We start from the raw sequence: 12984 nt of genomic DNA on the forward strand, positions 1-12984 counted from the left end.
ACAAAGTAGCGCTGGGGCAGGTTTTCTCCGAGTACTTCGGTTTCTCCTGCCAATCTTCATTCCATCAATTGCTCCACACTCACCCTCACTTACCATATGGGGCTGGTACAATGGGCCAGAAGTTGCCGCAGTACAAGGGACTTAGTCCCACCCCATTACTTACTTACTTATTCATGGAGCTGAGCCCTTCTGGNGTCCTATACACATTCCTCATATCCCCCATTCGTGTTACATGACCTGCCTACCTCATCCTCCTTGACTTGATCATTCTAATTATACTTGGAGAAGAGTACAAGTTATGAAGCTCCTCATTAAGCAGTTTTCTCCAACCTCCTGCCACTTCATCTCTCTTCGGTCCAAATATTCTCCTCAACACCCTGTTCTCAAACGCCCTTAGTCCCATCCCACTAGGAATAAAAAAAAAAGCTAGGCAAGCAACTAGAAAGAACCAAGCAGCAGGCTGAAATAGTTATCTTGAAACTAGAACAAAGTGTTTAAGCATCTGGTCTCATCCAATCCGGTCAGGGGTTTTGTAATACGCGGGTGTAAAAGTGAACGGTGCAAATATTAAGTTCATGTAAGCTAACGACGTGGTCCAATATTTTCGAATATCCACTATTTACTCTTAAACCTCCCTTAAAATTCATGAACCAGTCTTCCGTTAGAGTGCAGTTACCATATATATTTCTTTAAATATTTGCCGACTGATGAAAATGGAGCCCAAGGAGTAACAGGTACGAACCAACGACAATACCCATGTTCTGCAGGCCGGGTGACATGTGTGCCACAGTCTGGGATGCGAGTCTCACCTTTCACGTTACCATATCAACTGCCTAGAATAGTGTTCAGGAGCTGCTGCGTTGGAATATCAGTCTGGACACTGGTTATACTAACTTGAGGGTTTCCGCAATTTTTCTAAGACTCTCCAATCAAATCCTAGGATAGTATCTCTGTTAAACCGCAACAGTTCCCTTCCAGATCTTTTCCAATTTATCATTCACCTACATAGCCCGATATACTGATAGCCTTGTAAAAGAAAAAAAACAAGAAATAGTGCTAAGCTTAAGAATGTATGGCGCTATACCTACACACACACACACACACACCCCCTTTAACTCCGTGGCATGATGTTTCATTAGGCATATGTATAGATCCTGAGATCGTGATGCTTCACTAAGCAGAGGGACAGCTTTTAGTGAGACAGGACAACACACAACTTTATATTTCTAATACCCTTATTGACAACAAGGTAAAGGTAAAGTTGTCCTTGTGCTTAATTATGTAATTAGAAACTATGCCATGAAGGCATATGGGAGAGTGGAGGTATAGCTCCACCATTCTTAACCTCATTGCTAGATGGAGGTAAATGGTCCGATTCACGGCCTTTCCGCTTTACCCCAGGGGAATGAGCCCCCGCTACCCATCGGACAGGAGGCTGGGTGGGCACCAGATTTGGTCTGGAAGCTGTGCAGAAGAGAAAAATCTTGTCCTTGCCCAGAATCGAGCCCGGACCGTCCAGTCCGTGGTCCGTCGCTAAACTGACCGAGCTATCAGTAATCGTTTATTTTCTCTTCATCCTCAACGGGCAATACCAGGAATATAAAAACTTACTTCAGAAATACAATCTACATAAAATTAATAGGATGATAAAAATCTGTACATTCCTTACATTCGGTAGCGTTCTGCCTGTAGTAAAAACTGTTACCAGCAGAAACCTAGCTTCGAAACCTCAGAAACCTGGCGCTATAAAGAAAAATGTCCCGTAGCAGTATGGTCCCATAATTAATTCAGTTTCCAGTTGGTTGGTGGATTCTAATGGCAGTCAGCGATGTAGTTATGCCTAAATAATTGGTTTAAAAATGCTTGCCTCGGTAGTTTGAAACTAAAGGGAGGATGAACTGGAGTTGTCCTCCATATCACAAGAGTTTTGTAGTGTAATTAATCAGACAATAATTGCATCCGCTTCTGGATGGAAAAGCAGGTCGGCCGTTTTAAGACAAGGGGGTGTTACCTGGGCAAAATATGAACTTGCTCCCCCTCAAAAATCTTTAAAGAAAATACCTCACAATTCAATACTAGTACAGAAGGGAAAAGTTTAAAAACGTATAATCTAAACATTATTGTGTTTTAAATTATTTTGTAAACTTCTCAGTGACATAACGAAAAAAAGAAAGGGATTTTAAAACCGAGCTACAAAGTGCGCACAGAAGAGTGATAACTTGAGACTACGGTTCTCCCCCGACAAGCTTCTTAAAGTGGGGTGGGGTCACAAAATTTCCCAGAGAAAGAGAAAATAGTAGCGAAAATAATTATTTTTAAAAGTAAAGTTGTCTCGGCATGTATTGTCTTCGCTCGCTTGGAAACCGGGATCGTGGGTTCGAATCCCACTCAGGGCATGAATGTTTAGTTTGTGTGTGTGCGTTTTTCTGTGTTTGTGTACAGGTAGAGGCCTTGCGACGAGCTGATCACCCGCCCAAGGAGTCCTACCGAATGTGTAAGAGCTAGAAAAAACCGAAGTGACCGGAGAAGTTCATGGAGGTAGGCCTAGGCCCACTGGGGCTGTAGTGCCAAGGGAAAATAAGTATGTCTCAGTGCTTAACTAATTAAGCACTACGCCATGAAGGCGTATGGGGGAGTGAATGTATAGGTCCACTTTTTCTTGACCTCTGCACTAGATGGAGGTGAGTGGTCAGCTTCACGCCCCGGCCGCTTTATCTCCGGGAAACACTTCACCCAGTACACATTGAATAGGGGGCCGAGTGGACCCCAGAGCCAATCCGGACTATCTGGAGAAGAGAAAATTCTTTACCCTTCCGGGACTCGAACTCCGACCCCTCGGTCGTCCAGCCTGTAGCCAGTCGCTATACCGACTGTATTTAGACTATATAGCGTCATCTGGTAGAGTGATTCATGAATGACTGAATTGGAAAGGATCTGGAAGTAAGAGGTCATGCTCTAATCAAGACATTATCCCGGAATTCGCCTGGAGGGACTGAGGAACCCCACGAAAAATCTCAATCAGGATGGCAGGTGTTCCAGCCCAGATTCGAACCCAGTACCTTTGGAATACAACCTGTAGTGACGTAACAACAGGTGACTGCCGCGACTCAGTTGCTAAGCTTTAAGACGTATTTGAATCACGACTCAAGACAGGGGGGACGAAGATGTAAGTGGCTCAGTTACTCACCGAGCAGTGCGTACCAGATAAATATAGTAATCTCCTAGTGGTGCTTTGTAATTTGCTGTAAGGTGGGTGGGTCGCAAACGCCCTAGCAATGGTAGACCATTCAGGTTTCGAACGCGCCAGCTCACCTCCTGGCGTGAATGTGACTAAACACACTTTATGACTCACCGCAGTTTTCCTCAAACACCACGTCTATTATCAGACTAACGTTACTGCACTTACACAATCAAATTCCCCAGCAGCTTGTTTCTAGACGTGTACGAGGAAACTTGCTAACCCATACAACCGCTAATGACTATGAATATATTAAGGTACAGTTGGGTCGCGCCATAGCTCAAGCTGTTAGATGCTGGCTTCCCACCGCGGCGGCCCGGGTTCGATCCCGGGTATGGTCAAGTGGGATTTGTGGTGTACAAAGTGGCGCTGGGCCAGGTTTTCTCCTAGTACTTTCGTTTCCCCTGCCAATCTTCATTCCACCAACTGCTCCACAGTCACCCTCACCTATCATCTGGGGCTGGTACAATAGGCCAGAAGTGGCCGCAGTACAAGGGACTTAGTCCCACCCCACTAGCAATCAAACGCCACACCATAAAGACATGCGGGGGAGTGGAGATATAGCTCCACCATTCTTGACCTCTGCAGTACATGGAGGTGAGTGGTCAGCTTTATGCCCCGGGGTGGGCCCCAAAGCCCATCTGGACACTGTAGGAAAGAGAAAAATCTCCTGAGTCTGCCCGAAATCGTACTTCGATCCCTCGGTCGTTCAGACAGTGTCCCGTCGCTACTCCGATGTATGAACCCAATCATATGCTCTTTCATACAGGACTAAGCGTGTCTACGTCGTCTTGGAAACGGACTCGATAGACCGAACAACAATGAAATATGTTCGACACGTGGGGCCGGCACCCAAAAAATTAGCATTCCACGCTTGGGCCACTAATGCACATCTCGTTATGCCATAAATGAATTTGTTTAGATACAGGACCTCCGTAATTTGCTGAAATGTAACCAGAATCGTTCGAGCCGCTTTCGAGAAAATCGCCATTTCAGGTTTTGTACTCAGCTTAAAAAGTCCCGGTTTTCCGAGCTTGAATTTTAGTATTCAAAGGACTAAGACCTGTCACAGATAAACTACTGAACATCGAATATCAAGAAAACCGTTCAACTCTTGAGGCGCTAGCAAGGAGCACATACATACAGACAGAAGGCATTCCTCGTCTTCAGGGGGGCAGAAAACATGTGCCGGTCACGGTAGCCGAGCGGTCTAAGGCATGTACTGTCTTCGCTCGCTAGGAAGCCGGGATTGTGGGTTCCAATCCCACACAAGGTATGGATGTTTGGTATGTGTAGGTGTTTATTCGGTGTTTGTGTTGTCCTGTGTTTAGGTAGAGGCCTTGCGACGAGCTGATCACTCGTCCAAGGAGCCCTACCGTCTGTAAAATGATCATGAAACTGAAAAATCAGAGGCCAGGGCCCAAGGGGGCTGTAGAGCCAGCGAAAAAGAAAAAGGAAACATGTAATCCTGTTAGAATCTCGAGACTGAATGGTTTGATCACACAATACCTTCTTGTACTACATACACGAGGAACTATTACAGAAACAGACGAAACTGGGTAAAACATTTCGACAGCAGTGAAGTCGATCTGGACGTGGTGGTGAATCTTGCAGCCCGTAGCATGTTCACTATACTCACTGAGCTATCTCTGTTCCTTGCAAGCATAAGAGCCATAATGAAAAGTTTGAAGCGTAAAGCCAAAGAACAAAAAGGACTGATTCACCGTTTGTTTCTCCTGTGTGTGTCCACATCTGAGGACTTCCCGTCACGCAGGATGACGGGTGACGTCATCCAGGAAACTCACTCACTGAATGCAACGACATCCTCCTACTGCTGATAACCCACGCGTCACACCCGAGAAGCTTTCCACGCTGCGATCCAGGGCTCGTTTCCCCGGCATAAAGCATAAAAAGACAGCGTTGTCTCTGGGCTTAATTAATTAAGCACTGTACTATGAAGACTTGCGGGATAGCGCAGTCGGTATAGCGACTGGCTACTGGCTGGATGACCGAGGGGTCGTAGTTCGAGTACCAGTGCGGTCAAGAAATTCACTTCTCCATATCGTCCAGACCGGCTCCGGGGTCCACCCACCCTTCTATCCAATGGGTACCGGGAGCTCTTTCCCCGGAGATAAAAGGACCGAGGCGTGAAGCTGACCACTCACCTCCAGCTAGTGCCGAGGTCAAGAAAACGTGGATCCATACATCCACTCCCCTGTACGCCTTCATGGTGGAGTGCTTAATCAGTTACGCAAAGGGACAACTTTATCTTACCTTTACCATGAAGACTTGCTGGGGTGTGGAAGTATAGCTCCACCATTTTTACATCGGCACTAGACAGAGGTGAGTGGTCAGCTTCACGCCCCGGTCGCTTTACTCCTCAGGAGANGGGACCTACTGAACAAGGGGGTGGGGGGGGGGGTTCCAGAGTCGGTCTGGAGGCTGTGGAGTAGAGAAACAAATCTCTTACCTGTGCCGGAATCGGATCACGGCTCGTTGGTCGTCCAGTCCTTAGTACATCGCTATACCAACTGAGGTATACTGATAACATGTTATTGCTCTGGTCAACACAGCGTACACAGGAATGCCTTCTGCATTTTGGCACATTTTTTCTAACGCACTGCCAGATCACGTGGCACGTGGGCCGAAGTTGCGTGCCAATTATTATGGCGGACAAGCCTGCCCAGCTATGTCTTTGTGCCTACTTCACGTAGCTTAGAGCCTGGTAGAACCCCTAGCAGCAACAGCCGATTTCGTTTCGAACGTAACGTAGTCAAGGCCAACAGTACATCAGAACGCAGGCGCAATGCCTTCACGCCCATTTGTTCACATTAAGTGAAACTGCATGACCCACCAAAAGGCCCGCATTTTAAGTCACTCTTTTACGACGATACACGCAGTATACCACAATAATCGGAAGCCGGCACAGCGACCAGCCTATATTCTGGATGACCGAGGGACCGTGGTTCGGTTCTGGCATCGGTAAGAAATTTTTCTCTTCTACACAGCACCATCGCCGGCCCTGAGGCTCACCCAGTTTCCTGCACAATGAGCAATAGATCTTTTCCTGGGCGTTAAGTAGCCGAAGCGTAAAACTGACCACCCACCACTATATAATAATGTTGTCTCTGTGCTTAACTAATTAAGCATTAGGCCATGAAGGCGTATGGGGGAGTGAATGTATAGATCCACCACCATTATTTTGTGCCGAGGTTAAGTATGCGTGGAGCCAAACTTCCGTTCCCTCACACATCGTCATGGAGCAGTGCTCAATTAAGCACAAAGAGAACTTTTGTGGCCTACTGCACATATTTCGCAACCTTTATTGCACAGAACATTCGTCTGTCCAGAACATCTCTTTGTACGTCATACGTTCAAGAGGACGAGGAGGAGGAGAAGAAGGAGAAAAGTAGGAGGAGGAGAAAAGTAGAAGGAGGAGGAGGAGAATGAGAAAAGTATTAGGAGGAGGAGAATGAAAAAAGTAGGAGGAGAATGATAAAAGTAGGAGGAGGAGGAGAATGAGAAAAGTAGGAGGAGGAGGAGAAGAAGGAGAAAAGTAGAAGGAGGAGGAGGAGAATGAGAAAAGTAGGAGGAGGAGAATGAGAAAAGTAGGAGGAGGAGGAGGAGAATGAGAAAAGTAGGAGGAGGAGGAGAAGGAGAAAAGTAGAAGGAGGAGAATGAGAAAAGTAGTAGTAGGAGAAGGAGAAAAGTACGAGGAGGAGGAGAAGGAGAAAAGTAGAAGGAGGAAGAGGAGAATGAGAAAAGTAGAAGGAGGAAGAGGAGAATGAGAAAAGCAGGAGGAGGAGAAGGAGTAATAGAAGAAAAAGAGTCCTGTGTCCAACGGTACCTCGTACATGACGATTTAGTTTTGAATTTTGTGCTGAAAACAGAATATCGAAGCTTCTAATTATAATGTACCGATCTACGACACTAGTTGACCATGATGCATCCCTCAAAATCCACAAAACATTTGTACGTATTCAAGATTTACCTCCGAAACAAATACCCCGGCGATTCATATGGTGTACATAAAGATTTCACACGCCACAATATTCCTCACTTATAACGCCCACAAAGTAAACACCTTAAGTGAAAGGATTACGGTTTTCTGTGATGTTACACCTTCTAGTCTGGTAGATAAGTACCAACACACGCTTCTATCTTCTGTGCTGAAAACGGAGGAACTGGGTTCCCCTGAAGAGTCACGTCTCACAAGAGAGCGATCTTCACGCTCGTTTTCGAGAGAACATCAGATTTAGCTGAAAATTTCAAGCTTCTAAATGAAATTCTGCCGATCACACTGGCCCCGCTGTCTAAGGCATGAACCGTCTTGGCCAGCACGAACACTGGGATCGTGGGTTCAAACCACACTCAAGGCATGGATGCCTGTGTGCGTTTATTCTGTTTGTGTCGTCCTGTGTGTAGGTAGCGGTCTTGTGATGGGCCGATCTCCCGTCCAAGGAGTCCTGTCGACTGTGTAGAGATTAAGAAACTGAAAAAGCGGCCAAGGTCCACAAGGACAGTAGAGCCACAGAGAGAGACAGACAGATAAATTAAATGCTGTTACCGGAGCTCCACTCAACTGTGAAGTTAAAAAATCGGCAGCACTTTCACCAAGTTGTCATTTTCCATTCTACACAAGCATTACCAGAACGAGAGTCGCATCTGGCTTTGATTTAACTTAATTTAATTAAAGAAGAATACACTTGGGACTGGGAGCCGGGATACCCCAGTCAGCATAGCGACTGGCTACGGGGTGGACGGCCGAGAGTTCGGAGTTCGTGTCTTGGTAAGGACAAGATTTTTCTCGTCTCCCCGCCGTCCACACCGGCTCTGGGGCTCACCAAGCCTCTTGTCCAATGGATACCGGCGGCTCCCCGGGGGTGAGGCGGCCGGACCATGAAGGTGAGAACTCAACTCGAAGTGGAGTCGAAGTCAAGAATACTTGGATCTATTCCTCCACTCCCCCGTACGTCTCCAAGCCGTACTGCTTAGTTACTTAGGCACAAGGACAATTTCATCTTACTTTACACCTGGGATCTCCTTATGCCAGGAGCCTGAACCCAACGGTCTTGCTGCCCCCACCTGATGTAGGCCTGATAGTAACCATTCTGCTTATTAAGCGAAGGCAGCGCAATAGTACGAAATCAATAGTACCACTTAATGAACGTAATCATTAAGCGTAAGGCGCGAAAACTCCCCTTGCATTATGATTACAGGTCGCGAGGTAAGGTAATGGGTCCTAACGAATAATAAATTGATCGTGCATGAGTGGTGTGTGTGTGTGTGTATGTGCGGTGTGTTTTACGAGGCGGGTGACACACGTGGCACACCTGCCCAGTAGTGCGCAGCGCAACGGATTGGCCACCTGCTGTACCACCTTCACAGGATGTAAGTACACTCCGCTCCAGCATTTAGACCTGTAACCGGCGGCACAGGGCGTATAAAAATGTAGTCCACGTGCCAATATTTTTCGTCTAGAAATGAATACATCTGTTAATTTCGCTCTGTCTGTCTGTACGTGAATGCGACACAGTAGCTCTCTGTGAACACATTCTGACTAACCTCTACGCAGACTCATGCCCAAATGGGCGAGCGTTAAAGGTTGCAGTAACGTTTTATCTTAGGGAGGTGCAAAAATGGCCTATACAGCGTCAAACTGTAGGAAGAACAGCGAGCGATGAACTGGAAAGGATCTGGAAGGAAGCTACAATGGCCTAATGAAGGAATTATCTCGGAATCTCCTACAGGTACCAAGGCAAATCATGGCCAGTGACGATAGTTGGCGTCTCACCCGAGATTCGAAACAAGCACCTCCACATTACGAGTCTAAAGAGTTGCCATTCACTACCCCTTTACTGTTGCCTGTCGTTAGGCTGACTAGATCTAAAATGCGTGGAACTTAACTTCAATGTCCCCAGGACGTCTTCCAGGCCTACACACAGGGGAGTCCTTGCCCTTACGACTTAGCAAGGCAGGGTTCTTTTCATCTGATGTATACGGAGTGTTCCCCCTCGTTGGTGTCCACCTTATCGTGGTGAGGGGGTTTGAGTATGCCAAGGACCCTGAGAGCTATACCAGCGGTAGCGTAGCTACTGGCAGGGGCTCCCTTGCTGGACAGGTCAAAGGGTAGGCATCAGACGAAGAGAGACACCAAAAACCAAAAACTGATGCCGGAAGCAGCGTCATCAGCAGCGACTTGAAGCACAGAGCAAGTGATGCTCGAGATGGTTCAAGTTCGTATAGCAACAGGCGTGACCATAGTGGTTTGAACGGCTGTTGTACTGCGATGTGGAAAGCAAATGGAAGAACTACCACATTATCACTTTTCCTGGATAGTCTCTTTCCAAAAACAGAAGATCGCATTAAGAGGAGAAACTGTTTTGGAAGAGGCTGTGGACCTGTCGTCTGACAGATTACTGATGGATGGATGGATACGGAGTGTTATTTAACGACGCTGTAACGACTATGAAGTTATTCACCATCGATTAAAAATTTACGACCATATTCGGTGAACAAATGAGGACTGTGGACAAAGCGGCCGTGGTCTATTTCACAGTCCTATTTCCCTTAGAGAGTAAAAAGACAACAGCGATAACCTCATTCAGAACTTGGCCTAGAATCGAACCTGATCCTAAAATACAAGTCACACTGTATCGATCCGGGCAGCAAGTAGCACGCAGCTTCATCAGCAGAACTTATAGAACATAATGTTGTATTTTAGCGTCCTGTTGCACTGATTTTCATCCATGACCGTCTTGTAGTAAGAAGCAACATATGAAATTGAGTGCACTACAAGACGGCCATTACATACGTATCATGGACTTATAGAACATGTTAACCCAGGAGTGAGCAGGATAGCTCAGTCAGTATAGTGACCGGTATACGGGTTGGAAGACCGGAGAACGGGGGTGAGATTATGGGCGGGAACGGATGTCATTCTCCTCCCCACAGCATACAGACCGGCTCTGAGGGTCATCTAGCGTCCATTCACTTCCATCTAGTGCCGGAGGTTAGGAATGCCTGGAGACGTCAGTCCACGAAAAGGCCAAGACTCAGAGTGGGCTGTCCTGCCAATTCTTTATTGTTATTGCATGTTGTCTCGGACTGTATATAACAGAATGACAATCCCAAATCAAGCGATACCAAAAGCTAGACATTTTCATTTTTCTTTTTCTTATTTCTCTTTACTTCCTCGTGTACATGGCTGTTTACTGTTGGTCCGTCGAAACACTTTTGTTCTTCAGCTCGAAGTGTCTAGAACTGCCTGATAGAAAAGAGAAATTCATGCTGTGCTGAGAAAGTCAGAAACATTATATGAGGTGCGAGGTTTTCGCGGTAGTGACGATGAAGGCAATACAGTCCTCCCAGACGTCAGTAAACACTCTCTAGACTATACGGTGTCACAACCTAGGTGACCAGGAGTCGGGACTCAGCCGGTATAGCGACTAGGCCTACTGGCTAGACAACCAGGGGATCGGAGTCTAATTCCCGACAGAAGAAAAGATTTTTTCTGTTCTCGACAGCGTCCAGACCGGCTCTGAGGCCCACCCAGCCTCCTATCCAGTGGGTACCGGGGGCTCTTTTCCCGGGGGTAAAGCAGTCGAGGCGTGAAGCTGACCATTTCCTTCTGATGTTAAGATTAGGAATCTGGAATCGAACCTCATCCGTCTAGCATATAGAGCCCCTTACTTTACTACGTCAGCTAGCAAGACACTAACACAACGCGATCCCACAGTGTTCAGTATGCAGTGTATACATTATGATAAATAACAAAAGAAAACGAATTCAAGATTCGGAGGGGAAATGATTTCGGTTGCCTCTACAAGGAATATTTCCCCTTTACTGAGTTTCTTTCCCCTATCCCCCATTTCCCCAACGACCTGTGCCCACGTAAAGTTTGATTGATACTGTCCCAGCAGCACTTGCGGTTTGCAGTTTTGGTCCGTCAGTTCTCTGTATAACGGCCCAACACTACATACTCCCGTGAGAAACACCGTGTCAGCAGAACCTTAGAAATTCTTTAACTATACTCTTGTTTTCTTTTTGCCACTTCTACACGACCAAAGAACAACTCCATTCGGAACCGATTTCATGAAACCGTATCTAAATTATCTAGGCCTCAGGAGGGGGTGAGCCGGGATAGCTCTGTCAGTAAACTAGTTGGGCTACAACCTGGACGACCGAGGAACCGGGGTTAGATTCTTGACAGGGAGAAGAAATTCCCCTCTTCTACCTAGCGCACAGACAGGCTCTGGGGCATACCCACCCTCTTAAGCAATGGTTAAATTGTTTAAATTTGCTTAGTGGGGGGTGGAGTTCAACTGGGTCCACTCGGCACGGCGGCCACTGATTGGCCTACTGTAGCCTGACGAAGGAGAATTTGGTGGAATGAAGAGTGGCAGGGGAAACCGAAGTACTCGGAGAAAACCCGCCCCAGCACCACAAATCCAACTTGACAAGACCCGGGGATCGAACCCGGGCCGCCGCGGTGGGAAGCCAGTGACTAACCGCTTGAGCTATGGCGCGGCCTACGCAGCGGTTACTGCGAGCTGTTTCTGCAAGGATAAAGAGGCCGGGCCGTGAGTCTCGTGATGATATTAAGAATGGTGGACTTATACCTCTGCTCCCCCATACGTCGTCAGGCCGCAGTACTTAATTACTTAAGCACAGCGAAAGCTTGAACTTATGCACCAATAGAGGCTGTGATTTTTTAAATGTTAGGAACGAAAAGATGTAAAAATGCCCTATACTGTATCTGAAATATCTTTCAAGTTGTGTCATCATCAGACAGTGACGTAAATGTTTACATCATCGTCAGAAAGTTACTAGATCTTATTTTTAAGGTGAGATAGGGACCAAACTCGCCATACTGGAGACGTCGGTAAACACGCACAGGACTTCTCTTCCGTCAAGTTGCCTACTGAAAGCGTGACGTACGCTCAAAGAGCTTTCAGAGCGACAACAGCTTCTTCACGCATGTCTTCTGCTGCCTACTTCAGGGCGAAATAGCGAACCGCGACGGCAGAGAGGTCAGTATTACAGGGAAGGAAAAGGCTAGCCCTAAGAGTAAAACAACGGGAGAGGCGTACAGGTGGAGGCAGTAAACGGTAGTAAGTACAGAGCTACTGAGCTACACGCCGTGTCATCCCATAAGACGATAATGTTCGTAGACACTGCCTTAAGAACCCTGAAGAAAACAGTTCTAGTGAGCACAGAGAATGTTTCCCCCAAAAGGCTTCGGCAAGATTCCTGAACAGATTTGCAACTATTAGCTTCTCAAGGAGGACCCCCGCTCCTTGGAGTTACTTAGCTTTCCACAAAATCGGTGTTTTATGCTCCTCAATTGCGAAAACAATACGGACGAAGTAAGTATGTGCCCACACTTTTCATAAACCACGACAGTACACACCAGCATAACACTTACCAGACTGTACAAAAGAAAATCAATATAGTATTCTCTATTAATTTCACTGCTTACGTCACATTTCAGGAGGGAAATTAGATTCTTGTCTTGCATTTAATGCGACTTTGCGGAAATTAACGCAGGCCCCTGCAATACCGACCTTCTTCTTAAGTTGCAGCAAGCCAGGACCCGCGATATTGATTCAATCGACTTCCCATCTACGATTCGGGGTAGAGCGGCGCCCGACCGCCTGACGGCACACCAGAATCCAGCGTCCCGTAATTGCAAGAACACGTCGTGACACATGTGCATGGCAATGCAGCCCGCGAGGTGGGGGGGG

The 12984-nt window shown here is 46.9% G+C and overlaps 1 protein-coding gene across 6 annotated transcripts in view; it reads right to left on the reverse strand.

Annotated features, from left to right (window-relative positions):
- The window catches only part of LOC111866769 (protein Wnt-5b), a 440161-nt gene that overhangs the window by 347766 nt on the left and 79411 nt on the right, over positions 1-12984 (reverse strand). Inside the window, exon 1 of one of the 6 annotated variants that reach the window (XM_033752392.1) lies at positions 4963-5199. The exons of the other annotated variants lie outside the window; for them this stretch is intronic. Coding sequence (XP_033608283.1) covers positions 4963-5030 — 68 coding nt within the window. The 5' untranslated portion in view covers positions 5031-5199. Of the gene's footprint in view, positions 1-4962; positions 5200-12984 lie in introns of those variants that run through there. 6 annotated transcript variants of the gene reach the window in all.

The sequence above is a fragment of the Cryptotermes secundus genome, unplaced genomic scaffold (genome assembly GCF_002891405.2).
Source record: "Cryptotermes secundus unplaced genomic scaffold, Csec_1.0 scaffold367, whole genome shotgun sequence".
Classification (NCBI taxonomy): domain Eukaryota; kingdom Metazoa; phylum Arthropoda; class Insecta; order Blattodea; family Kalotermitidae; genus Cryptotermes; species Cryptotermes secundus.